A 26,070-nucleotide genomic window follows, 5' to 3' on the forward strand; every position below is an offset into this window, starting at 1 on the left:
TTTAAGACACTTGTCCTAGCTGCCTGGAAGTCAGACTTCCACTTCAGCCCTCCGATGAAGATGTAGAACTCTCAGCTCTGCCTGCACCATGCCTCGCTGGATGCTGCCATGCTCCCACCTTGATGATAATGGACTGAACCTCTGAACCTGTAAGCCAGCCCCAATTAAATGTTGTCCTTGTAAGAGTTGCCTTGGTCATGGTGTCTGTTCACAGGAGTAAAACCCTAAGATACCACATCATGTCTATGTGTGAAATTAAAGCCCTTCAGTCTACAGAGTCACACACAAAATCCACACCATCCTATTTTAAGTCAATGACAATGTATCTAATAAAATATTTCCTCATATTTACATAATTTTTGTACCTTACAATATCTTTTAAAAAATAGTATGAAATTGCTAGTTTTGCCATTTGCCTACACAAATGGTATTTTTCTGTTAAATCCAAGTTGCTTTCCTTTTGTGACAAATAGGATGGGTTGTACATGCTCTGGAAAGAGCGTCACACGGGCACTTTTGGGTGGTGTGTCTGGCCTTCCGTGTTTGACTCCCAGGCTACATTTTCAACTAACGTTACTTTTGCCCCAGGCACAGACTCCAGGTTGTCCATTTCATCCCTTACTGCCTAGCATTTTCTAGCACAGGACTGTGAATCTCAGTCCTTCTGTGCTTATCCATCATTTCTGTCCACCATGGAAGGTTGTTGCTGATGATTGGGACCATATCCTGTTACCCCCACACCACACTGCTCAGCTCAGGGCCTGACGTACAGTGAGTCCCCATGATATGCTTGATGCAGAAAAAGTAACAGAGTCAGATCAGGTGGTTCCTTTGTCCCCACGCTTCTCAGAGTCCAGACCCTTCTTTCTAATCTATGCTTGGGGAAGAGCAGTTCTCTTAATTGAATATATTGACACTGAGTAAGGGCAGAGAACAAAGAGAGAGGGCAGAGGAGGCCACCTATGACATCAGCTTCCCTCTGCAGTACTTGCAAAGGGTTGCTCTGATTCTGGGAAACAAGCTTGTTTTTCACGGAACCTCACAGGTTTCAGGAGAGTCTAGAAGTTCTAGATGACCTCAGCATGCTCTTTACAAAAACTTATGTATCAAGAGTCCCTTTCTTTTGCTAGGCGGTCTAACTGGCACTAGGAGGAAGTCCTGAAATCAGAAGCTATCATCTTGCCAATCAGTGTCATGACTCTGTATGTAAATATTAGTACACAGGCTATATCTACTTCCCCTAAAAACCAGATGAACCCAGGACAGTCAAGAACATTTTCTGTTAAATGTATCCTAGGGCCACCAAGGGACTGTTTTATGTTTTGGAAAATCCACAGAAGCCCCCTTCCCCAGGCCCTCTTCTCTTTGTAGTCATGGTTAGCTTCAGAATCTGAGAGAAAGTGGGCATGCAGGATTGGTGGGTACCTGAAACCCCAGACAATTTTGAGAAAATGAAATGTTCGTTTTTGCACATAAATATATATTAGTGCGCATGCATACACATGTGTGAGCACACAGACACACAAAACGCTGTCACTTAAAATCATGTGTCACCCCTGGTGACTTCACTCCTGCTTTATATGAGAATATTTGGCTAAAGATAAACCACCTAAGAAAGGGTTCCACTTGGCCAGGAAGCTTAGTTAGATTCATCTTCCAACACTGGCATGGCTAAAATGAGTGTTGAACAATCCCCCTGAGTGCTTCTGAGGGACAGCCATTTCTGGAGGAGTCCCCACTTGGCCGTCACCCCTCCAGCTTGCCTCTTACTACTGTGCGATTCGCATTTTTGGTTTCATGGGCTGCATTACTGTCATTATTCTGCATTCTTGGATGACCTATGTAAAAGTTAAGCAATGCTCACACTGAACTAATATAAGATCGTGTGTCAGTTAAATAGCTGCTTCGTTCCATTCTGGAAAGAGGGTGGTCAATCGCAAGTTAAAAACGGGGGTTGGGTGGGCTGCAGCTATGGCTCAGTTATCTTGCTTGGTCAGCATGAGACCCTAGGTCCAATTCTTACTACTGACAGGAGGGGAAGAAAAACCACCTTTTTTCTACCAAGCTTCCATAGCAAAACATAAGTGAATGAGACATTCACAGATTCATATTCTTAGGTCTCATGATTCAACTTCAACCATCTTTTCTTTTCCAGATTCTTATATTAAATATTGTGCTTCTTTCTGAATCCCTTCCAACCAGGAGTATGGCCAGTGCTTTGCATTATGTCTTGCCGGTAGCCGAGTTGTGGGAGAACGCATACAACAAGGAGGCATTTGCAGATGACTTACTAGGCTGGGCAGGAGAAAGCATTGCATAGCTTGGGTTCCGTTGCTGGCTTGGTTCTTACACTGCAGAATGAGGAATTGACTTGGGTGTTTTGATCTCGTAAGCAAATGGCCTTGATGCTTATGTAACCTAGAGCAAGATGCCAGAAGTTAACATGGGGAGAAACGCAGACGATCCATTCTGTCTAGCTTCCCGGCTTGCTTTGGGGTCAATCAGTGTTCTGGTAACCTATTTAAGACATGGGATCCACGTGCTTTGTGAAAATGACTCCCTTGGATACAATTTCAGCCCACTGGAATTCCATTTACCCTCAAGATAATTGACTGTATACTTGAGTAATTCTAATACATGCTTTTAATCTTCAAGTGGATTCTAGAGCCATCTAGAATAAATAGTATTGGAAACAGAGAGACCATAAAATGAAACGTCCTAGGAAGCTTTGACATAAATTTTAAAGGTCTAAATGGAAAATATTTATATCAATAAAACACTAGTGAGATAGCTGGAGAGATGGCTTAAGCAGTTACCTTGTTCCTGCCTCTAGAGGGCCAGGGTTTGATTCCCAGCATCCATGGCCATCTGCAATGCCAGTTCCAGGGAGTTCTGATGTCCTCTCCTACCCTCTGTGGGCGCTGCCCACATGTAATACACATACACACAGATAGGCGAAACACTCCCACCCAGAATAATCAAGCCACTAGTGAGTGCTATGTTGCTTCACCATGAGGTGATGCAAATATACCTAAAAAGTTAAACTCTGGATATCCATTTACACCGACCAGCTCATGACTGGATTACGCGAATATTTGTTTCAGGGGAACCATACCGCCTGATTCCCGGGAGTCAAAATCTCTCACCAGGGGCTCACATTTCATTGTAAATACTCAGGTTTAGCTCCTCAGATAGGGAGCACCGCTTGGCTTTGAATCGTTCCTTGGTTTTCATTTTTTTCCCTTGAAACAGCATCTGAGACATGATTCAAATGCCTCTCCCTTTATGACTGACAGGCAGCTAAAACAGTTTGTTTCCTAGAGACCTGGATTTAAACTGCCTGGTGTTTCCCGAGAGTCCCTGGCGTCCTTCCGTTGACTGGATGACACCTGTAGGCAGAGATCATCCGGGAAGCAGAGTTAGGAAGCCCGTTACCTCCGCCGCAGGTGACCGAGCAGTCAGACTGTACTGTGCGCCAGGTGTGGTGGTGTCTCTTGGCCGCTGGCTGAGTTACATTCATGACCTTGGGAAGTGCGTACTTCCAAGTGATCCCGGGGTTCTTGCCTTGGGTCAGAATCTGCATGAGGTGAGATAAAACTTAAGAGATCAGCATACCAGCCAGACCCAGGATCTGTAGAGATTCCATTGACCATTTTAAAGACATTTGTATGCCATTTTGGCCTTAAAATCAGGCCATTTCTTGTTCCCAAGAATGTTACATGTTAATTTATATAAAGGCTCTCCGTGACACTTTAAACCATTAACCTTCCTAGGATCAAAACCGGAGTAGATAGATGCTGAAAAACCCAATTTGATGCTTTTTGTAATCACGTAAAAGTAAAGATATCAATATTAAGAAAGCAAAGGAGCCTTTAAAATGGAGACAAGTAGGTCAGCAGGTCAGCAGGTCAGCAGGTCAGCAGGATGGCTCAGCGGCTATAGGCACCATCCTGGGGGGGGGGGCGCTAAATGCATTCTGGGAGATGTACGATGGTAAAGGGAGAGAACAGAATCCGACAAAGTTATTCTTGGACTTCCACCATTCACATCCATGTGAGAATGTACATGTACACACACACACACACACACACACACACACACACACACAATAAAGAAATGTCATATCATTGGGTCTCAACCTTAAACAAAACACACACACTAGTGTTCTATGGCTAATACTTAGTATCGGTGAGAGTGTCTCTAACTGATCGTAAACTGACTCATAAATTTTTATGATTGAAGCTCAGCAAAGAATAAGTATGCCTCCAAGTTATAGCATATCCCAGTCAGAGTGGCCGGCCCCTACTATACAGCCCAAGTAGGGTTCCAACAGACTTTTCGAAAGTAGTTTGCAAAGAGAAACTATCTACACACTATGTCTAAATGGAGCAGTTACAGGGACTGGAGAGAATGCTCAGTGGTTAGAAACATATGCACCAGACCCTGACTTAATCCCCAGCATCCTTGCTGGGTGGCCCACAACTGCTTGTAACTAACTGTAGCTTCAAGGGAACCAACACACACTTCTGGCTTGCTTAGGCACCTGGATTCATGTGGGTGCACACAAAAATGCACAGGCGAAGATACAGACATGCACACAAACATACGCACATGGAAACATATACATAAGAGCACACAGTCACACACACAATCACAAACATATTCACACATATCATTTTAATTTAAAATAAATCCTAAAAGAGTCAATATATGTATGTGGTATAAGGGATTTAATCTAAAAAAGGGCTAGGACCCAGGTCTGATGTGACCGCACACATAAGCTGTGATTCCTGATGAGCTGTGGCCCGTGGGTCTCCTTGGTTATCAGGCGCTCTGCCAGTGTTTTCTCTACATTATCTCAGAACATTCCTCCAAACAGCCCTACAATGAATGTATACAAGATCACGGAAATGTCTATATTTAAATAAAATCTGCAAAAAAAAAAAAAAGAGACCACGCTTTTCCAATGCTGTCCATAACTTCCTTTTTGATGTGGGCAAACACTCTCTGGGTGTCCTCTCTTTTAAGCCATTCCTTTTTCTCTCTCTCTCTCAAGCTCAATTCATGAATATAAATAACTGGTTTGCTCCTACCCCAAGAGTCTTGCGGAAAATTCTTTACCACCAGAACTGGGCACACACACTCCAGAAGCAAAGGCTGCAGACAGTTAAAAATAGGAACCCCTGGTGTCTGTCTGTTGGGATCCCACCTCAATTAAAGTTGGCTGGGTGGTACTGGACCACTGGACCACTCTGCTCTTTAGGGTGCTGCCACATGGGTTTCATATTGCTGTTAGCTTAAATGCCCCCAGAAGTGTTGTCTACCACTGAAGGGAGCATGGCGTGAACACCACGTGGTAGTATGACCAACCAATCATGGAGTCTTCTAGACAGAGTCACGTTAGCAGATGGATCTGCGTTACCCCCATTGCCATATTTTATTAGAAACGAAACTAATACACAATGCAACAGGAAGAAACATTAGCATGAACAAACATCCTATTCTCACCAGTTACCAATGAAAAAGTTCTGCTCCCCTTGTTTATCCTTTTTACTGTGTTTCTGCTAATTTTCTGGTGTCAGATTAAATAAATTCAGACAAGTCACAGTCAAATTGGAAGAGCACAGAAGAATTGGAAGAACAGACCTCGACTCTGAAACTGTGATGGTTTTGTTTTGTGTACTCAGCACAACCCAGAATCACCTGTAAAGAGGTTTTAGTTTAGTGAGGGACTGTCTAGACCAGGTTGGCCTGTGTGCATGTCTGTCTGTCTGTCTATTTGTGAGTGTGTGTGTGTTTGTGTATGTCTGTATTTGTGTGTATGTAAATGTGTAGATATGTATGTATATGTATATATGTATGTATATGTATTTGTGTATATATGTGCGGGGTATGTATACGTATGTGTATGTGTGTATGTGTGTTTTGTGTATATATGTGTGTTTGTGTATGTAAATGCATGGATATGTATGTATATTTATGTGTGTGTATATATATGTGTGTGGTATGTTTGTGTGTATGTGTATGTATGTGTTGTATGTGTGTTGTGTATATATGTGTGTTTGTGTATGTAAATGCATGGATATGTATGTATATATATGTGTGTATATATATGTGTGTGGTATGTTTGTATGTATGTGTGTGTATATATGTGTTTATGTATATGTGTGTTTGTATGTATGTAAATGTGCAGATATGTATGTGTATATGTGTGTGGGGGCATATGCGTATATATGTATAAATGTGTGTATGCATGTGTATTTGTGTATATGTAAATGTATATATGTATGTGTGATATGAGTTTGTGTGTATGTGTATGCATGTATGTAAATGTGCGGATATGTATGTGTATGTGTGTGGGGGCATATGTGTATATATGTATATATGTGTGTATGTGTGTGTATGCATGTGTATTTGTGTATATGTAAATGTATATATGTATGTGTGTATATGAGTGTGTGTGTGTGTATATTTGGATAGGGGTCTTTATTTTGAGTGTGCTAACTGATATAGAAAAAGATCCAACTTAAAAGTGGAGAGCTCCATTGGCTGGCGTGGGGTCCTTGACTGTATAAGAATAGACAATGTTAGCTAAGCTCTAGGCATGGTGCATTCATTCTCTTTGCTCTTGACTGTGGATATGACATCGCTTCAGCTTCCTGTCTTGATTTTCACCCAAGGAAGGGGTGCAATCTTGACCTGTGACTTAGAACAAACTCTCCTCCCTAAGTTACTTTTCACAGTGTGTTTATCCCAGCAACAGGAATGAAGCTAGTTCAGGAGGTGATCTTGCTCTTTACGGATATTTCATCCCACTTTCTCCTCAGCTAAAGCAGGGTGACACATCTTAACAATCTTGATTGCCACTGTCTCTGCGCAACAGGGGACCTGTGAGAGGCAGAAGAGCTATGGCAAGGCAAGGAAGGCCTTGGCAGGGTGATGCCATGGTACGGTGGAGTCAGACTCAGCTGCACATAGCAGGGGCCCATGCCTGTGTGCTCTAGAGGAAAAAAATGTGCTGACTGTTCTCCACTTTCAATGACTGCCTATACCTTTATCCAAACTAACTGCTGAGTTTTACTGCTCAGTGAATGGACTTCTGTGAAAATACAAAGAAAAGACCCAGCTTAAAATAGGGACATAAAATAATGTTAGTTCTTGCCTTTCTTTTTTATTTAATCTGCAAGGGTGAACACTTTGGTGACTTGGGGGTTAACAAGGGTTTGGACTTTAGATCCCTGGTGTGGTAGAGAACTTTACAAGTGGTTCTTCTGCGGCACTGGGAAAGCAAGCAAGCAAGCAAACGAGGGGTTAGGGCTGTAGAACAATGGAAGAGCCTTTGTCTAGCATCCATAAAACCCTGGGTTCAAGCCCAGGATCACATTAACAAGGCCCATGCAATACCAGCACTTGGGAGGTGAAAGTAGGACGCTCAGGAAGTTCATGGTGGTCCTTGGCTACAGAGTTTGAGACCATCCTGCCTGCCCTTCCCCCAACTCAATCTAAAGGGGGAACATGGTTTAACAAGCTTCCATTGAGCATTCCAGGTATCTGTTACTTTCACTTTTTAGATACACTTCTGGAGTTCGTATAAACACATGGTTTCCCAGCAACACTGAAAGGTTAAGACTGAGAAGAAAAGCTTCCTCTACACGAAGCACCAACCAACCAAGATGCCCACATTTTCCAGGCTGCCATCTCAGCCAATCATTCAACCTAACCAACACTGCTCGCAGGAAGAAACTTATTCCATGTCCCTCAGAAGTCTGTTTCTGTCTCTGCAGCCCGCTTCTCCCTGACATCTCTGTGCTGTTCCGCCTGGCCCCTGTCTCAGACCTCTCCCCCACCACATTCCAGTTTGCCTTTCTGTTGCTGTGATCAACATCACGACCAAAAGCAACTTGGTTTGCCAAGCAGTTTGACTTACACGTCCATGCGTCCATCATTGAGAGGGCCAGAGCAGGAGCTTAAGAAGGAACTGAGGTAGAAACCATGGCGGAACATTGCTGTGGCTTAATCACTGTTTTGCTCCAGAAGCTTTTGAACATGGCCCAGGTCATTAGTAACATCACACTTAAGTCGGGCCAATTCCAAGTATCCTGAGTGACGAGTGGTAGCCATTCCCTATGAAATCCCAAATCACTGGCCTCCACATTTGGCCTCCACACTGTTCATTCAGCCTCTGAATCTGAGTATTTGGGAGGTTCGTTCAAGTCCAACATTAGATACAACCTCTTTTCCTATATCCATAAAGGTCACTCTTCACTTGGCCCTTCTCCTCCTCATGAGATATCAGCCCATCCTTTTAAGTTTATAAGACAACACGGGATCATGGAGCCACCATAGACTCTTGACTCTTGCAACTCCCACGTATTTACTTACTTAGTTATTGAACTATACTTGCAAGTCATCTGCCTTGGCATTGAGCTCACTGAGGCTGGCCTAGAACCTCTGATCCTCCTGAATCTGTCTCCCCAGGGCTGCAGTTGTTTTGTTTTTAAGAACTAGAACCGGAACTACATAGCAGAGCCTTCCCGAATTCATGATCCTCCTGCTTCTGCCTCTGCCTCTTGAATGCCAGGTTTATACCGTGAAGCCCAGACTTAATTATCAAACTACCCTGCTGAGGACTTGAGCTCTGTGTCAAAATGAACAAAAGGGGGCTTAAACTTTTCTGAGGCTTTAGAGTCCCCGTGAAGAGACAAAGAAAACATTTCCCATCTCCCCTTCCTTCTCACTTAATGGAAAATATGGAAAGGTCCTTAGAAAAAGTAAAATATTTCAGCTAAGAGAGAGAACTCTGAATAGGACATTTAAAAGCTGTAAAGAACACTTAACGCATAGGATCCAAACAAGCACAAAAGGGAAAAAGAAAGAAAGATTAAAAAGGCACAATGTATTGAAGAATTTTACAGAAAACATGCAACCTTAAATCAGTAAGTCAAAAACCCCTATAATGACCCACTGTATACATTCTATTAGTTTTATAGACACTAACACAGAAGACACATTCTTTGTATTTATTTGTGGAACACGTGAGTGTGTTTTTACAAAGGCATTAAGTGAATTAAAAGCACCCCAAATTTAAAAACCTAAGGCTCGACCTTGCTGTCTACGTAGCTATAAATCCACATGCTGTTATAAGAGCAGTCATGTATGTTAAAAGCAAATACATAAACCAGAGGAGAGCATGCTGGATACTTCAACGTGAGCTCTTAAAAGCCTTCTGAGAGAAGAAATGACTTCTACAGGGAGCAGGGCAGACCACATAAACTCCAAGCACACAATGAATGACCTTAAGGCACTGTCTGCCCTTTTCTTTATTCTGCATGGAGGAGGCGGATGGCAGAAAATGGAACATGTGCAGGAAGGAACCTCCCTTCTTATGTTTGTGGCTTTAAAACGTACTCTGGAAACAGACAGTGAACTTGGTCTAAGGTAATCTCTATAGGCTCTTCTTATTTCCAAAACCTAAGTTTGGTGAAGAACTCAATTTCACTTTTGAGAATCTGTGATCCCAGAGCAAAAGAAAAATCCAAGGTCCCTGGATTTAATAAGAGCTCATCACTCCATCAAACCAAATGCAGGGCTCCTTTTGAGCTCACAATATTTTCCGCTACTATTTAGGTCCCATGGCTGTGAAGGCAGCTCAGACCAAACTTAATTAATTGAAAGAAACAACTTGAAAACTTTAAAACCCACAATAATCATTTGATTAACAATTTCTTTCCTCATCGAGGGAGACCACAGCCCTCAGCTTGGTGACCTTGTCATTGATACGCAAGGGTTTCAATGTGACCGTGACAATCCCATTAAGGGCACCTAGGCTCTGTGAATCTCTTGGAGAGATTTTCAAGGGCCCACTTCTTCTTTGAATGCTGGGGTATTGAACCTCAGACAACAGACCTCCTGAAAATGATACTGACAGTCATTCACAGCTATTTAAAGACCTTCTCGGGGCTGGGGATTTAGCTCAGTGGTAGAGCGCTTACCTAGGAAGCGCAAGGCCCTGGGTTCGGTCCCCAGCTCCGAAAAAAAGAACCAAAAAAAAAAAAAAATAATAATAAAGACCTTCTCCATGACTGTCAACAATGAGTTGCTTTTCTCAGCCTGGGATTGGGGCGGCTGACACTGCCACTCTCCCGATCCCATAGGTTTTTCATCCGTGCCTTGATGGGAGCTCAGTGCATTAAGGCGATGCTACTTCTGAACTGCCAGCGTTGCATGGCGGGCTGAACGGCCTAGCTGTTTAATGTGCAAATTTGGAAAGACCGCCAGTGATTCAGTCTACTTAACTGGACTTAGTCCAGAGAACTTTCCAGCCAACTGGGATTGGGTCTCTAATTTACAGCTGGCAAGCCACTCTGTTAAATACTTCCAGGTCCTTAATAGTAACTGTTTAATGTCTACCTTTAACACAAGAGCCACCTGCCTTTCAGACACAGCGCTCTGCAGTTCTGACCGCAGGGTGCATGGTTATAAAATTCACAGCTTCTTAAGCTAGAAAACCACAGAGGAGACTGGAGCCTACCAACTGCCCTCTGAAGCAGGGGGGCTAGCTTCTGCCAAGGGCACCCAATATAATCTTATAATGTTAGGTAGATAACTGGCTTTTTCCTTAGCTTCTGTTTTTTTACTTTCTGTTAAAATTTACACACTTCTTCTACGAGGTTTATATTGGTTTCATTATTGAAAACTTATTTTTTTTTAAATGAGCGCATGAGTTTTCTAAGTTGTCTCATGAAAATCCAACTTCACAGATAGGTTTTAAAGATTGGCTTTTACTGTATGTGAGGAATCATGTTCCTTGTCTTCCATTGTGTATTTGATTTTGTTTGTTTCTAAGTGTGCGGGTTTGGGAAAGCGCCCATAGAGGCCGGAATTAAACCTTGTGTGTTGCTCCCTGGTATTCTCAACCTTGATCCGTAGGACCCTGCGGTCCTCTGTTGGTCTGGAGCTCCTAGTTTATCAATGAGGATAAACAGACTGGCCAGTGAACTCCAGCATCCCCCATCACACCCACCCTGGTGCTGCTACCACAGCTGGCTTTTCAATGTGAATTCTGGGGACCAAATTTGGGTCATCACCTATACGCAGCAAGCATTTTATCAATGGAGCTAGCCTTCTAACCCCATAATGAGCTTGGTTGCTTTAAACACAGTGAGAGCCATGTCTCTGGGATATATCTTGTACCCTACCCAAGCAAGGGTTTCCAAATGTTTTCTTTCATTTAAAGTTGATGTTAATATTATACAAAGATGTTATCAGCCCTCAGATTGTAGGCGGATATTCTAATGTCAGCTGGCAAAGGATGGACTATATCCTCTTGTCTAGTTGTAACCCTCAATATGGTCTCTCGGAACATTGCTTCTCATGCTCGGAAACAATGTCTGGGATTCCGATGTAAAGGTTTAGCTTGTATAAGTGACACAGGCCTATAGTCCCAGACACTCTGTAGCTGAATCAGATGAACTTTAAGTTCAAGGCCATCCTGGGCAACTTATTGAAATCCTGTCCCCAACTAAACACACAAACTTACAAAAAGAATTTTTGCAGGTCTTGTTCAGGTAAACACAACTATAGTGAGTTCACTAGTGCAAGAACCAAAAGAGATCATCACTGCTTCAAGTTCTGAGAATAGCTTATTTTAACAGGCTATTGAATCTTAACAGTGTGTGTGTGTGTGTGTGTGTGTGTGTGTGTGTGTGTGTGTGTGTGTGTGTGTTTTACTGAGGATTAAACACATGCATTCTAGAGCATGCCCACTAGACTATCACTGAACTATAGCTTCAGACTTTTAGGTAACTATTTAAAGATTTTTTTTAAAATATAAGTTTATGTGGTTTCTGCAACCCCACTATATGTTAAAATGTATCCAGTTTTCCTCACCTTCTGTGTAGAGAATTGAGTCTAGACAAGCAACAATAATACAATGCAGGAAGTCATCTGAAGAGCAGCTTCAAAGGTGTGGGCTAAGTCACTGTATCTCTGGGAGGGTTTTAAGTCATTCCTGGGTCTAACAAAGAGAAACAGTGCTTACTGATCCACCACACAAGTGTGGGCCATGAATTAACCTGAGGCTCCAGTTTCAAACAGGATATGGCGTCTCAAACAAATCATCAGTTAATGCTCAAGCTCCTTGGGAATGGTTGTCTCTCACTTGAGGGCTACATCAGCTAATCTGAACCCCTTGCGTTGTCTGTTTTCACTGAATGCATGCTTCTTGGCTACTGTCCTATGGTCTATGCTGACTCATCTCACAGAGCACTTTTACCCATTACATTACAGCTATCTTACATAGGGGAGGACTGAGGCAGAATTATCGCAAGGGCAGGAGCTAGGGGAAAAGCACAGGGCTTATTGGCGGTGCTTGTACATGGTCACCTCGCTAATCAATGTACCCATCTGCTTGGACCCTTGACCCATAGCATCTCCCTTTGCCAGAAAGTACAGGGTAAGTTATTTATCATAGTAATTCTTTCTCATTTATATTCTCTCTTTGTGTCCCAATATTCTCTCTGTCTGTCTGTGTCTCCCTCTCCCTCTCTCCCTCTCTCCCTCTCTCCCTCTCAGGCCTTTGTGGGCCTGAAAAGCACTGTGCCGGCCCAGGCTGGCCCCGAACTCACAGAGATCAGCTTGCTTCTGCTTCCAAAGTGCTGTGATTAAACATGTGCACCACCACATTCAGCTCACGGTAATTCTGTAGAGTTTTTTTTTTTTTCCAGCCTTGCACATTAACCTGAGGTCAGCCTATGTCTCCCTTCCCGTTGCTAACTCCCAAGGCTGCTGTGTGCTTAGCTTTAGGGTTCCTTTGCTGTGCTATCAAATACCACTGGGCTTGCAGGGAGTTAAACCTGCCTGTCTGCAGCCTGACACTGCCGAGGGGGAGGGGAAATGTTCAAAACTAAAGGTAAAGCCGTTTATATTTTTTTTTTTTTTAAGAGGAATGCTATGAAGGATCTGGGAGATCGGATTTCAGGTAAAGACTAGCAGCCTTGCTGCCCTGCCTTCTGGGATCACTCTGTTCTGGAGATAAGGATGATGTCATGCTGCTCCTGAAGAATCCTCTTTCATTCGTAGGAGAGCTTGCTGGAGGACGGCTGTTTCACCGCCGCCTTGTGCCAGACACACAGAGACAGACAGCCCAAGGGACAGAAAAGAATGAATGAGAGGCACAAAGCAGCAAGAACTTTCTCCTCAGCCAGACACACCTTGGGCTGGGGATGTAGCTCAGCAGTAGGGAGGTGGCCTAAAGCACAAAGCCCCAGGATGGGTCCCCAGCACCACAAGCAGTTAATCAGCAAAGGAAAAGAATCTGAGTTTTACACCACCAAGGTCTCCTAACACTGTTTATTAAGCAAGCCTTTCCCACAGTACTGAAAGAAAGATCTTAGCCATTGATCTTGGCTGATCTCTATATCAATCTTAAAATGGGAGGACATTAACTTTTCATCCTCAGCCCAAAACTCAGCAGTGGTGGTTAATACAAAGGCTTCTAACTGTGTTCAGCCCTAAGTGGGAGCCCATGTCAACTGCTCCAAGGCTCAGGGACATTACAGAAAAGGAAGCTGAGAGAACATAAGGGTGGAGCATGGGGTGGCGCAATGCTGTCTTCTGGACACACCCTGACTCCTGCTCATAACCCCACAGCAGCCATGGTTACTTACATGTAATAATCATATACATATAAACTTACACTAGTTTGAGCCTATCACAGTTCCACCATGGAGGGGCTCCCAGAGGAGCCTTTGGCTTTTAGTGGTTGCTTGGGAAGTTGATGGAGCCACTCTTCCAGTAAATGACCCCATACCCATGCTCAGGAAAGTAATTGTAATTAAACTCAATCACACATCACATCACATGCACCATGAGTGTGAGCATACGTGTGTGCGCGCACACACACACACACACACACACACACAGAGGCATAAAATAGTAGGAAGAGGGGGATATGTTGGGAAGGAGAAGGGACTCAATGGTGAGGGAGGAGATAAGGGAGGGTAAGGAGGTGGTGGTTATGACTATCCAAATATACCATGCACATCTATACACTGTCAAAGGACAAAAAGAAAGAAAGAGAAAGACAAAGCCCAGCATGTACATATCTGTCTACTTCAGATGAAACCAGTAGTTTTTTTTTTCCCCAAAGAAGCTATGTGTAAGTTTTAACCCTAGCTGTCAACTGTTTTTCATTTCTATCACTTTACTATATAATTCTTATGTCCCCAGGCACACACACTGAAGTGTTTGGGGATACAGAATTAAAGACAGGCAAATCCAATCATCGAACACAACCAACCACACACAATACCCTCAACACTATTGAAACATAAGCTCGCCCTAAGTCCTCCAGATAACCAACAAGTTCATAAGTTTAATGAGAGATTTTTCAGCCCTCCTGCCAGACTTTTGCTGCTGAGAGTGAGTCGAAGAGATGGAAACTGTCTGGTTTCATAAAACCTGTATCTGCTGTGATCTCAGAAAGCAGACCACTGCCAAGTCTGTGCTGATTTCTTTGGGGGCTAGGACTTGCGCGTGCACATGACTGGCCTTCACTCTGAGCAGTGCAGAAATGTAGGTTGTTTGCCTGTGGCCTGAGTCTGCGTGTCAGGGCAGGAACGTGACGGATGAATTTAAATCGTGCATAAAATTTACTCAAGGCTTGAGATGGTCCTAAAATCCCAGCATCAGCCCCAGGAATGCCCCTTGGCCAATGAGGAGCCCTATGACAGGGTGACAGCCACCTGTTGGAAATGGAGAATCCAGATAGCACCAAGGATGCAGAGAGAGGGGACATGTGTAACACAGCAATTTTGAAACAGGACTGGATCATGACTTCGTGATAAAGGGAAAGTCTGTTTTCCATTTAGATTAAACTCTTGAGTTGCCTATGAAGACATCCTATAAAACCTTGACATATAAAAATAACCAGAAGCAGAAGGTACTTTTATTTGGTGTGAGGCCATGTACTTGTTTCTCGGGGTTAACTGACAGCAGTCAATTACTCCGGGGATTGTATAATTCTCCTTTGATTACAAAACATGCAGGGATATAGAGAAAGATCTGGGACCCCACATGCTGGGGGAGCAAAAATCACCTCCCTCGGTCTGGTGAGCTCCTGAGATGGCGTCTGAGTATCTTATATGTAAACCACTCATGCCCACAGTGGGTTAAGAGGCACACAAGGGTCCCAGAGAGTGTTTCAGGACTCAAAATGTGTGACTGGGGTGATGGCTCAGCATTTAGGAGTGCCTGTTTGCCATCTGGGCTTGGTGGTGCTTACCTTTTAACCCCAGCACTCTAGGGGCAGAGGTAAGTGGATTTCTGTGAGGTGAGGCCAGACTGATCTACCTTGTAAGTACCAGACCAGCCAGAGCTACAAAGCAAGCTGGCATTCTATTTGCAGCACCCACATTGGTCATCCTTAATAATCTGTAACTCCAGCTTCAGAGGGTCTGATGCCCTGTTCTGGTCTTCTCAGGTACCTATACATACATGCACATACTGACACACAGTTACACATACATAAATAAAAAATTAAAGAGGTGTGTGGATTCAAATGTTAGTCACCATAGTTAACTTTACTCTATATGGTCCTAAGAGATAATTAAGTATCATGAGAATAACATATACTGAAGAATCGAAGGAGAGGGGGAAAGGTGTATGTAATGGTTTGAAGGGAGGAAAGGGATTAAAGTCATAATCAAATTATAATCTCTGAAACAAAAGAACACACACGCTTTATCATGTGATGGTGTTTGCTCCACACTTTAAAATTTTCCTCCTAGTATTCTAGAATGTCCTACATACTATGTCAGTGGTGGAAAGCTACAAAGAGAAATAAGTTATCATATGATAAAGTCGGGATTCAGGCATTACAAGAACACCCTTGACAAGCTGGGACCCAGGAAATCTGAGCGATCCATTTAACGTCATACAGGAGCCATTCAGCCTGATCACCAACAGCCATTTTCTGTCTTGCCTTGAAGCTTTCCCCAGGTAGAGGCAAAGACCTGTTCCTTATACGTTTTAGCAGCTGATGGTTGCTGAGGGAGGGAGTCAGTCAGCTTTTGGTATGAGCTTACTGGCAGATCACCCGCATCCTAGTGGATGGTCCCACATCCATTGCACATATGAGCATCATTAATTGGACTCAGAGTTATGAATAGCAGAAAAAAGCAAGATATGGAGTTGTGGTGAAGACAAGATGGGGTCCAGGGGCAAGCTGGAGGGATGTATATAATGACGGGTAGATATGATGGAATTGTACTATAGAGAGCTGTGGGGTTTTCAAAGAATAGACACAAAGTATTGTTTTTAAAACACAAATCCATAATGGGTTATAACACATTGAAAAAAAGGGAGAGGAGTCCAGGGGTAGTAGGAGGGAACATTTGAGGTGAAGAAGGATAGGGCCAAGATACGTCATACGTGTGTCAGCAACTGTCAAAGAATAAATAAAATATTCAAAAAGACTCCAACCATAAAGGTTGGGCAACACAGTTTGCATTTTAACCCCTGGTGCAAGTTCGGTATCTAAGATAGACCTGGGTATTGAATAGGTGCCAATGGGTTTTTAGTGTTTTTAAAATTAGATTCTGTTGTCTAAGGATATAATGTAAAATGTTAGACATCAAGAGGGACATAGAGAGGAACAGGTCTCTTTGATGATAGTTATGGGAACCAGTGCATCCCGAGGAGGTTGAAGATGGGACATCGCTAGAACCTTGCCAGGTTATGACATAATGCACATTGAGTGGGAAAGAAAGAGGGGCATCGTCCTTACAGGGCTGCCCTTGAGTGTCTGGCAGACACAGCTTTCTGCTGAATTTCACATTGTAACCAGAACCGAGACACAGGCAAGGCCATGAGAGGCATGCTGTCCGAAGACTTGTTTCTGAGACTGGAACAGCATTTTTCTTTTCGCTGTGTTCCCACATTCTGATTTCAGCATCCCACAGGATTGTAAAACATATTCAACATTTTTATATTGGAGTGAACATATTTTTGGCTCCCAAAGTGTCCATTTTGGTTCAACTCATTGTCTTTGTATGAAAGGAAAAATGAACTTTATTTAACTCCCTTTAAAGAACAATGCCATGGATCACTTGGACATTAAGATTAAGTCTACTTGCTCTCTGCTCCCAGACCCGGTGAGAGAGAGACCCAACCGCCTGGTCAGGTGGGCACTCCTGAGGTTGCAGAGCTGAAGAGACCACCAACACTGCTCACCCCTGCCCACATCCCTGGCCCAAGAAGAAACTGTATAAGGCCTCTGGGCTCCCGTGGGGGAGGGCCCAGGAGCGGCAGGACCCCTGCCAGAGACACCGCCAGACCCTGAAGGAAACAGACCGGATAAACAGTTCTCTGCACCCAAATCCCGTGGGAGGGAGAGCTAAACCTTCAGAGAGGCAGACAAGCCTGGGAAACCAGAAGAGACTGCTCCCTGCACACACATCTCGGACGCCAGAGGAAAAAGCCAAAGACCATCTGGAATCCTGGTGCACTGAAGCTCCCGGAAGGGGCGGCACAGGTCTTCCTGGTTGCTGCCGCTGCAGAGAGCCCCTGGGCAGCACCCCACGAGCGAACCTGAGCCTCGGGACCACAGGTAAGACCAAATTTTCTGCTGCAAGAAAGCTGCCTGGTGAACTCAAGACACAGGCCCACAGGAACAGCTGAAGACCTGTAGAGAGGAAAAACTACACGCCCGAAAGCAGAACACTCTGTCCCCATAACTGACTGAAAGAGAGGAAAACAGGTCTACAGCACTCCTGACACACAGGCTTATAGGACAGTCTAGCCACTGTCAGAAATAGCAGAACAAAGTAACACTAGAGATAATCTGATGGCGAGAGGCAAGCGCAGGAACCCAAGCAACAGAAACCAAGACTACATGGCATCATCAGAGCCCAATTCTCCCACCAAAACAAACATGGAATATCCAAACACACCAGAAAAGCAAGATCTAGTTTCAAAATCATATTTGATCATGATGCTGGAGGACTTCAAAAAAGACATGAACACACTTAGGGAAACACAGGAAAACATTAATAAACAAGTAGAAGCCTACAGAGAGGAATCGCAAAAATCCCTGAAAGAATTCCAGGAAAACACAATCAAACAGTTGAAGGAATTAAAAATGGAAATAGAAGCAATCAAGAAAGAACACATGGAAACAACCCTGGATATAGAAAACCAAAAGAAGAGACAAGGAGCTGTAGATACAAGCTTCACCAACAGAATACAAGAGATGGAAGAGAGAATCTCAGGAGCAAAAGATTCCATAGAAATCATTGACTCAACTGTCAAAGATAATGTAAAGCGGAAAAAGCTACTGGTCCAAAACATACAGGAAATCCAGGACTCAATGAGAAGATCAAACCTAAGGATAATAGGTATAGAAGAGCGTGAAGACTCCCAGCTCAAAGGACCAGTAAATATCTTCAACAAAATCATAGAAGAAAACTTCCCTAACCTAAAAAAAGAGATACCCATAGACATACAAGAAGCCTACAGAACTCCAAATAGATTGGACCAGAAAAGAAACACCTCCCGTCACATAATTGTCAAAACACCAAACGCACAAAATAAAGAAAGAATATTAAAAGCAGTAAGGGAAAAAGGTCAAGTAACACATAAAGGGAGACCTATCAGAATCACACCAGACTTCTCGCCAGAAATTATGAAGGCCAGAAGATCCTGGACTGATGTTATACAGACCCTAAGAGAACACAAATGCCAGCCCAGGTTACTGTATCCAGCAAAACTCTCAATTAACATTGATGGAGAAACCAAGATATTCCATGACAAAACCAAATTTACACAATATCTTTCTACAAATCCAGCACTACAAAGGATAATAAATGGTAAAGCCCAACATAAGGAGGCAAGCTATACCCTAGAAGAAGCAAGAAACTAATCGTCTTGGCAACAAAACAAAGAGAATGAAAGCACACAAACATAACCTCACATCCAAATATGAATATAACGGGAAGCAATAATCACTATTCCTTAATATCTCTCAATATCAATGGCCTCAACTCCCCAATAAAAAGACATAGATTAACAAACTGGATACGCAACGAGGACCCTGCATTCTGCTGCCTACAGGAAACACACCTCAGAGACAAAGACAGACACTACCTCAGAGTGAAAGGCTGGAAAACAACTTTCCAAGCAAATGGTCAGAAGAAGCAAGCTGGAGTAGCCATTCTAATATCAAATAAAATCAATTTTCAATTAAAAGTCATCAAAAAAGATAAGGAAGGACACTTCATATTCATCAAAGGAAAAATCAACCAAGATGAACTCTCAATCCTAAATATCTATGCCCCAAATACAAGGGCACCTACATACGTAAAAGAAACCATACTAAAGCTCAAAACACACATTGCACCTCACACAATAATAGTGGGAGATTTCAACACCCCACTCTCATCAATGGACAGATCATGGAAACAGAAATTAAACAGTGATGTCGACAGACTAAGAGAAGTCATGAGCCAAATGGACTTAACGGATATTTATAGAACATTCTATCCTAAAGCAAAAGGATATACCTTCTTCTCAGCTCCTCATGGTACTTTCTCCAAAATTGACCATATAATTGGTAAAAAACGGGCCTCAACAGGTACAGAAAGATAGAAATAATCCCATGCGTGCTATCGGACCACCACGGCCTAAAACTGGTCTTCAATAACAATAAGGGAAGAATGCCCACATATACGTGGAAATTGAACAATGCTCTACTCAATGATAACCTGGTCAAGGAAGAAATAAAGAAAGAAATTAAAAACTTTTTAGAATTTAATGAAAATGAAGATACAACATACTCAAACTTATGGGACACAATGAAAGCTGTGCTAAGAGGAAAACTCATAGCGCTGAGTGCCTGCAGAAAGAAACAGGAAAGAGTATATGTCAGCAGCTTGACAGCACACCTAAAAGCTCTAGAACAAGAAGAAGCAAATACACCCAGGAGGAGTAGAAGGCAGGAAATAATCAAACTCAGAGCTGAAATCAACCAAGTAGAAACAAAAAGGACCATAGAAAGAATCAACAGAACCAAAAGTTGGTTCTTTGAGAAAATCAACAAGATAGATAAACCCTTAGCCAGACTAACGAGAGGACACAGAGAGTGTGTCCAAATTAACAAAATCAGAAATGAAAAGGGAGACATAACTACAGATTCAGAGGAAATTCAAAAAATCATCAGATCTTACTATAAAAACCTATATTCAACAAAATTTGAAAATCTTCAGGAAATGGACAATTTCCTAGACAGATACCAGGTATCGAAGTTAAATCAGGAACAGATAAACCAGTTAAACAACCCCATAACTCCTAAGGAAATAGAAGCAGTCATTAAAGGTCTCCCAACCAAAAAGAGCCCAGGTCCAGACGGGTTTAGTGCAGAATTCTATCAAACCTTCATAGAAGACCTCATACCAATATTATCCAAACTATTCCACAAAATTGAAACAGATGGAGCCCTACCGAATTCCTTCTACGAAGCCACAATTACTCTTATACCTAAACCACACAAAGACACAACAAAGAAAGAGAACTTCAGACCAATTTCCCTTATGAATATCGACGCAAAAATACTCAATAAAATTCTGGCAAACCGAATTCAAGAGCACATCAAAACAATAATCCACCATGATCAAGTAGGCTTCATCCCAGGCATGCAGGGATAGTTTAATATACGGAAAACCATCAACGTGATCCATTATATAAACAAACTGAAAGAACAGAACCACATGATCATTTCATTAGATGCTGAGAAAGCATTTGACAAAATTCAACACCCCTTCATAATAAAAGTCCTGGAAAGAATAGGAATTCAAGGCCCATACCTAAACATAGTAAAAGCCATATACAGCAAACCAGTTGCTAACATTAAACTAAATGGAGAGAAACTTGAAGCAATCCCATTAAAATCAGGGACTAGACAAGGCTGCCCACTCTCTCCCTACTTATTCAATATAGTTCTTGAAGTTCTAGCCAGAGCAATCAGACAACAAAAGGAGATCAAAGGGATACAGATCGGAAAAGAAGAGGACAAAATATCACTATTTGCAGATGACATGATAGTATATTTAAGTGATCCCAAAAGTTCCACCAGAGAACTACTAAAGCTGATAAACAACTTCAGCAAAGTGGCTGGGTATAAAATTAACTCAAATAAATCAGTTGCCTTCCTCTATACAAAAGAGAAACAAGCCGAGAAAGAAATTAGGGAAACGACACCCTTCATAATAGACCCAAATAATATAAAGTACCTCGGCGTGACTTTAACCAAGCAAGTAAAAGATCTGTACAATAAGAACTTCAAGACACTGAGGAAAGAAATTGAAGAAGACCTCAGAAGATGGAAAGATCTCCCATGCTCATGGATTGGCAGGATTAATATAGTAAAAATGGCCATTTTACCAAAAGCAATCTACAGATTCAATGCAATCCCCATCAAAATACCAATCCAATTCTTCAAAGAGTTAGACAGAACAATTTGCAAATTCATCTGGAATAACAAAAAACCCAGGATAGCTAAAGCTATCCTCAACAATAAAAGGACTTTAGGGGGAATCACTATCCCTGAACTCAAGCAGTATTACAGAGCAATAGTGATAAAAACTGCATGGTATTGGTACAGAGACAGACAGATAGACCAATGGAATAGAATTGAAGACCCAGAAATGAACCCACACACCTATGGTCACTTGATTTTTGACAAAGGAGCCAAAACCATCCAATGGAAAAAAGATAGCATTTTCAGCAAATGGTGCTGGTTCAACTGGAGGGCAACATGTAGAAGAATGCAGATCGATCCATGCTTATCACCCTGTACAAAGCTTAAGTCCAAGTGGATCAAGGACCTCCACATCATACCAGACACACTCAAACCAATAGAAGAAAAACTAGGGAAGCATCTGGAACACATGGGCACTGGAAAAAATTTCCTGAACAAAACACCAATGGCTTATGCTCTAAGATCAAGAATCGACAAATGGGATCTCATAAAACTGCAAAGCTTCTGTAAGGCAAAGGACACTGTGGTTAGGACAAAACGGCAACGAACAGATTGGGAAAAGATCTTTACCAATCCTACAACAGATAGAGGCCTTATATCCAAAATATACAAAGAACTCAAGAAGTTAGACCGCAGGGAAACAAATAACCCTATTAAAAAATGGGGTTCAGAGCTAAACAAAGAATTCACAGCTGAGGAATGCCGAATGGCTGAGAAACACCTAAAGAAATGTTCAACATCTTTAGTCATAAGGGAAATGCAAATCAAAACAACCCTGAGATTTCACTTCACACCAGTGCGATTGGCTAAGATCAAAAACTCAGGTGACAGCAGATGCTGGCGAGGATGTGGAGAAAGAGGAACACTCCTCCATTGTTGGTGAGATTGCAGACTGGTAAAACCATTCTGGAAATCAGTCTGGAAGTTCCTCAGAAAATTGGACATTGAACTGCCTGAGGATCCAGCTATACCTCTCTTGGGCATATACCCAAAAGATGCCTCAACATATAAAAGAGACACGTGCTCCACTATGTTCATCGCAGCCTTATTTATAATAGCCAGAAAATGGAAAGAACCCAGATGCCCTTCAATAGAGGAATGGATACAGAAAATGTGGTACATCTACACAATGGAATATTACTCAGCTATCAAAAACAACGAGTTTATGAAATTCGTAGGCAAATGGTTGGAACTGGAAAATATCATCCTGAGTGAGCTAACCCAATCACAGAAAGACATACATGGTATGCACTCATTGATAAGTGGCTATTAGCCCAAATGCTTGAATTACCCTAGATCCCTAGAACAAACGAAACTCAAGACGGATGATCAAAATGTGAATGCTTCACTCCTTCTTTAAATGAGGAAAAAGAATACCCTTGGCAGGGAAGGGAGAGGCAAAGATTAAAACAGAGACTGAAGGAACACCCATTCAGAGCCTGCCCCACATGTGGCCCATACATATACAGCCACCCAATTCGACAAGATGGATGAAGCAAAGAAGTGCAGACCGACAGGAGCCGGATGTAGATCGCTCCTGAGAGACACAGCCAGAATACAGCAAATACAGAGGCGAGTGCCAGCAGCAAACCACTGAACTGAGAATAGGTCCCCTATTGAAGGAATCAGAGAAAGAACTGAAAGAGCTTGAAGGGGCTCGAGACCCCAAAAGTACAACAATGCCAAGCAACCAGAGCTTCCAGGGACTAAGCCACTACCTAAAGACTATACATGGACTGACCCTGGACTCTGACCCCATAGGTAGCAATGAATATCCTAGTGAGAGCACCAGTGGAAGGGGAAGCCCTGGGTCCTGCTAAGACTGAACCCCCAGTGAACTAGTCTATGGGGGGAGGGCGGCAATGGGGGGAGGGTTGGGAGGGGAACACCCATAAGGAAGGGGAGGGGGGAGGGGGATGTTTGCCCGGAAACCGGGAAAGGGAATAACACTCGAAATGTATATAAGAAATACTCAAGTTAATAAAAAAAAATGATCATTCATGAGACACTAGGAAATGGTTACAAAAAAAAAGATTAAGTCTACTTTAGGGAAATATAATTTATTACTTATTACAATTTCTCTGTCACTGTCTTTCTCTGACATTGTTTCTCTCTGTCTCCCTCCCTTTCTTTCTCTTTTCTTCTCTCTCTCTCTCTTTCTCTTTCTCTCTCTCTCTCTCTCTCTCTCTCTCACACACACACACACACACAATTAAGAAATACTTTTAAGAATATGATACATACTCAATTGAACATACAGCACATATCTATAGGACTTCATTCAAAATTTTCCTAATAGGTGGTTGTTACTGTTTAAGGAACCATTTGAGTGTAGGAACATACCGATGGAGGAATCTGACCAGTTTTAGGGAACCCCATCCTCATTTCTTGAAAATCACTTTGGAAAGACTGGAGGCATGGTTCAGTCTTTAAGATCACCAGCTACACTTGCAAAGGACCTGGGTTTGCTAACCAAGATAAAACCCCACAGATGTGCCCACCTGATGGGGTGGAGACAATTTCTCAATGGAGGTATGCCAATTCACGTTGATAAAATCTAACTGTGACGGCTTGCAATTTTATTTTCTCCTTTAATAAATGATAAAATTATTTATGTAGCAAAGTTGTTTTAAGATAATGATTTATCATCTGTCAATGTGTGACTGACAAGTCTATTTTATACACCCATGTATTTAGGATTGCTTAAAATTTTCCTCAGGTGAAATAGGATCAAAAGTAAAAAATGTTTAAGGACCCCTGGTGTAGGAAATGGCTGGAGGTGAGCTCATGACCAAGGTCTATGGCCAAGCTTGGCAAACTCAGATATCCACTAATGTCAGAAGTTTCTAGAAACAGATTTTTCAGTTCACATCTTTACAAGAAGTTACACTGTCCCATTAGAATTTATTGTTATGTGGTCTGGGAGATGGGGCTGGCCTTTGGCCACCAGTTTGCTCACCATGGTGTGAGGTTTAAGGTTAGTTTCTTAAAATGTGTGTGCCATATATGCAAAGGGAAAAAGATATGATACGGGCAGCAAAACTTATCTTAAATCATTCTCACAAGAGCCACCATAGCAAGTGTGATTTGCCCAGACCACAGATGTGGACGTTAAAAGGCAGAGAAAACAGGAAGTTTCCCCTGGTTACATTAGCTAGTTAAGTCTGGATTTCTAACACCTTCAGATCTCAAGTTGTAGATGGTTAGTTTGGGTCAGTGGTCTTCATTGTTCATAGGTAAATGTTTAAGCTATCACACAGCATATTCCATATGGCACGATGGCTAATACTGACTCTCAACTCATAGGATCTAGAGTTAGTATTGACTCTCAACTTACACAGTCTAGAGTTACCTGGAAAGGGAGTCTCAACATGGGACAGTCTAGATAAGGTTTTCCCATGGGCCTACTTATGATAGAGTCTTCTTAATGAAGTCATCGGAGTGAGAGGATCCAACCCACTGTGGGAAGTACCATTCTGTAAGCATTGGTCCCAGACTGTTTAAAGAGTAGAAAAAGTGAGTTGGGTATTCTGTTCTTAATTTTCTTCTCTATTCTCTTGCTAATTTTGCATCATGACATTATAAAAGCCAAATAAACCCTCCTCCCCCAAGACTTTGTCAAGGTGTTTTATCACGGTGACAGAAATGTGACTAGGACACATGGAGAGTGCCCCTTTATTCCATACCATCACGGTTCAAAAGGTCCTCAGAACAGACAGACAGACAGACTCCCACACTGTAGGAAATGCTGTGATTCTGAAATCCAAACAGATTGCATGGCCTTGACACTGTGACACTGACACGTATGTGGCAAGCAGTGTTCTCTGGTTGCCTGCAGAGACTGAGAGAGTATTTGGGAAGGATATTCTACTCCAAAACGAACATGGAAAGATTTTGAGTGTGGGATTCATGCACAGATTTTAAATACCTTAGGACCCAGAAGAAAGCCAACTGGGAGTTAGCAGAGAAAGAACAGTTAGGGTATCATCCCTATTTTCACTAAGGAGATCTCTCCTCTCCTGTCCGGGCAGGTTCAGAGTGAAAGCACAGGACAGAATTCCAGGGTAGCAACAGAAGAGCATTTATATACAAAGTCCCGTGGCAATGTTGAGTTGAGGTCCAGGTGGACATATGCCCTTTGTGCCAGCTCACCAGTGCTGTCAATTGTAGTTCAACAGTGTCTTTGTGAGACATAGTCTTGATAAGGCAATGATTTGGCTATCCCCAAGAGGCAGCCCATCAGTTAAAACTGGGGCCAGGACCCTATGGTTTATTAATTTCCATTTAGGTATCACATCCAGGATTTTCTTGATTTGATACACACTCATTCCAATGCTGCTTTGGGTATTTTAATGCACACCCCTCTGACTTTCCATTTCTGCGTCAATACTGAAGATGCATCTTAAATAACAGGGGGCTAAAACGGAAGCACTCCTCCATCCATAGCCCCACTACAAGGTACCATCGAGATTGCTACAGTAGTAAAAACACCTACCAAAGGCTCAAGGGAAGAAGCCAACGTTCATTCTCAATATTGT

At 42.5% G+C, this 26,070-nt stretch overlaps 1 protein-coding gene across 2 annotated transcripts in view; it reads right to left on the reverse strand.

The window, feature by feature from the left end:
* Adamts18 (ADAM metallopeptidase with thrombospondin type 1 motif, 18) overlaps positions 1 to 26,070 on the reverse strand; it is a 152,908-nt gene that overhangs the window by 13,450 nt on the left and 113,388 nt on the right. For both annotated transcript variants that reach the window (XM_087594887.1, NM_001191944.1), the window contains 2 exons: positions 3,436 to 3,577; positions 2,292 to 2,418 (listed from right to left, as the gene is read on the reverse strand). In XM_087594887.1, the coding sequence (XP_087451013.1) occupies positions 2,292 to 2,418; positions 3,436 to 3,577 (269 nt within the window). The remainder of the gene's footprint in view (positions 1 to 2,291; positions 2,419 to 3,435; positions 3,578 to 26,070) is intronic.

This window comes from Rattus norvegicus, chromosome 19, assembly GCF_021556685.1.
Source record: "Rattus norvegicus strain SHRSP/BbbUtx chromosome 19, alternate assembly SHRSP_T2T, whole genome shotgun sequence".
Taxonomy (NCBI): Eukaryota; Metazoa; Chordata; class Mammalia; order Rodentia; family Muridae; genus Rattus; species Rattus norvegicus.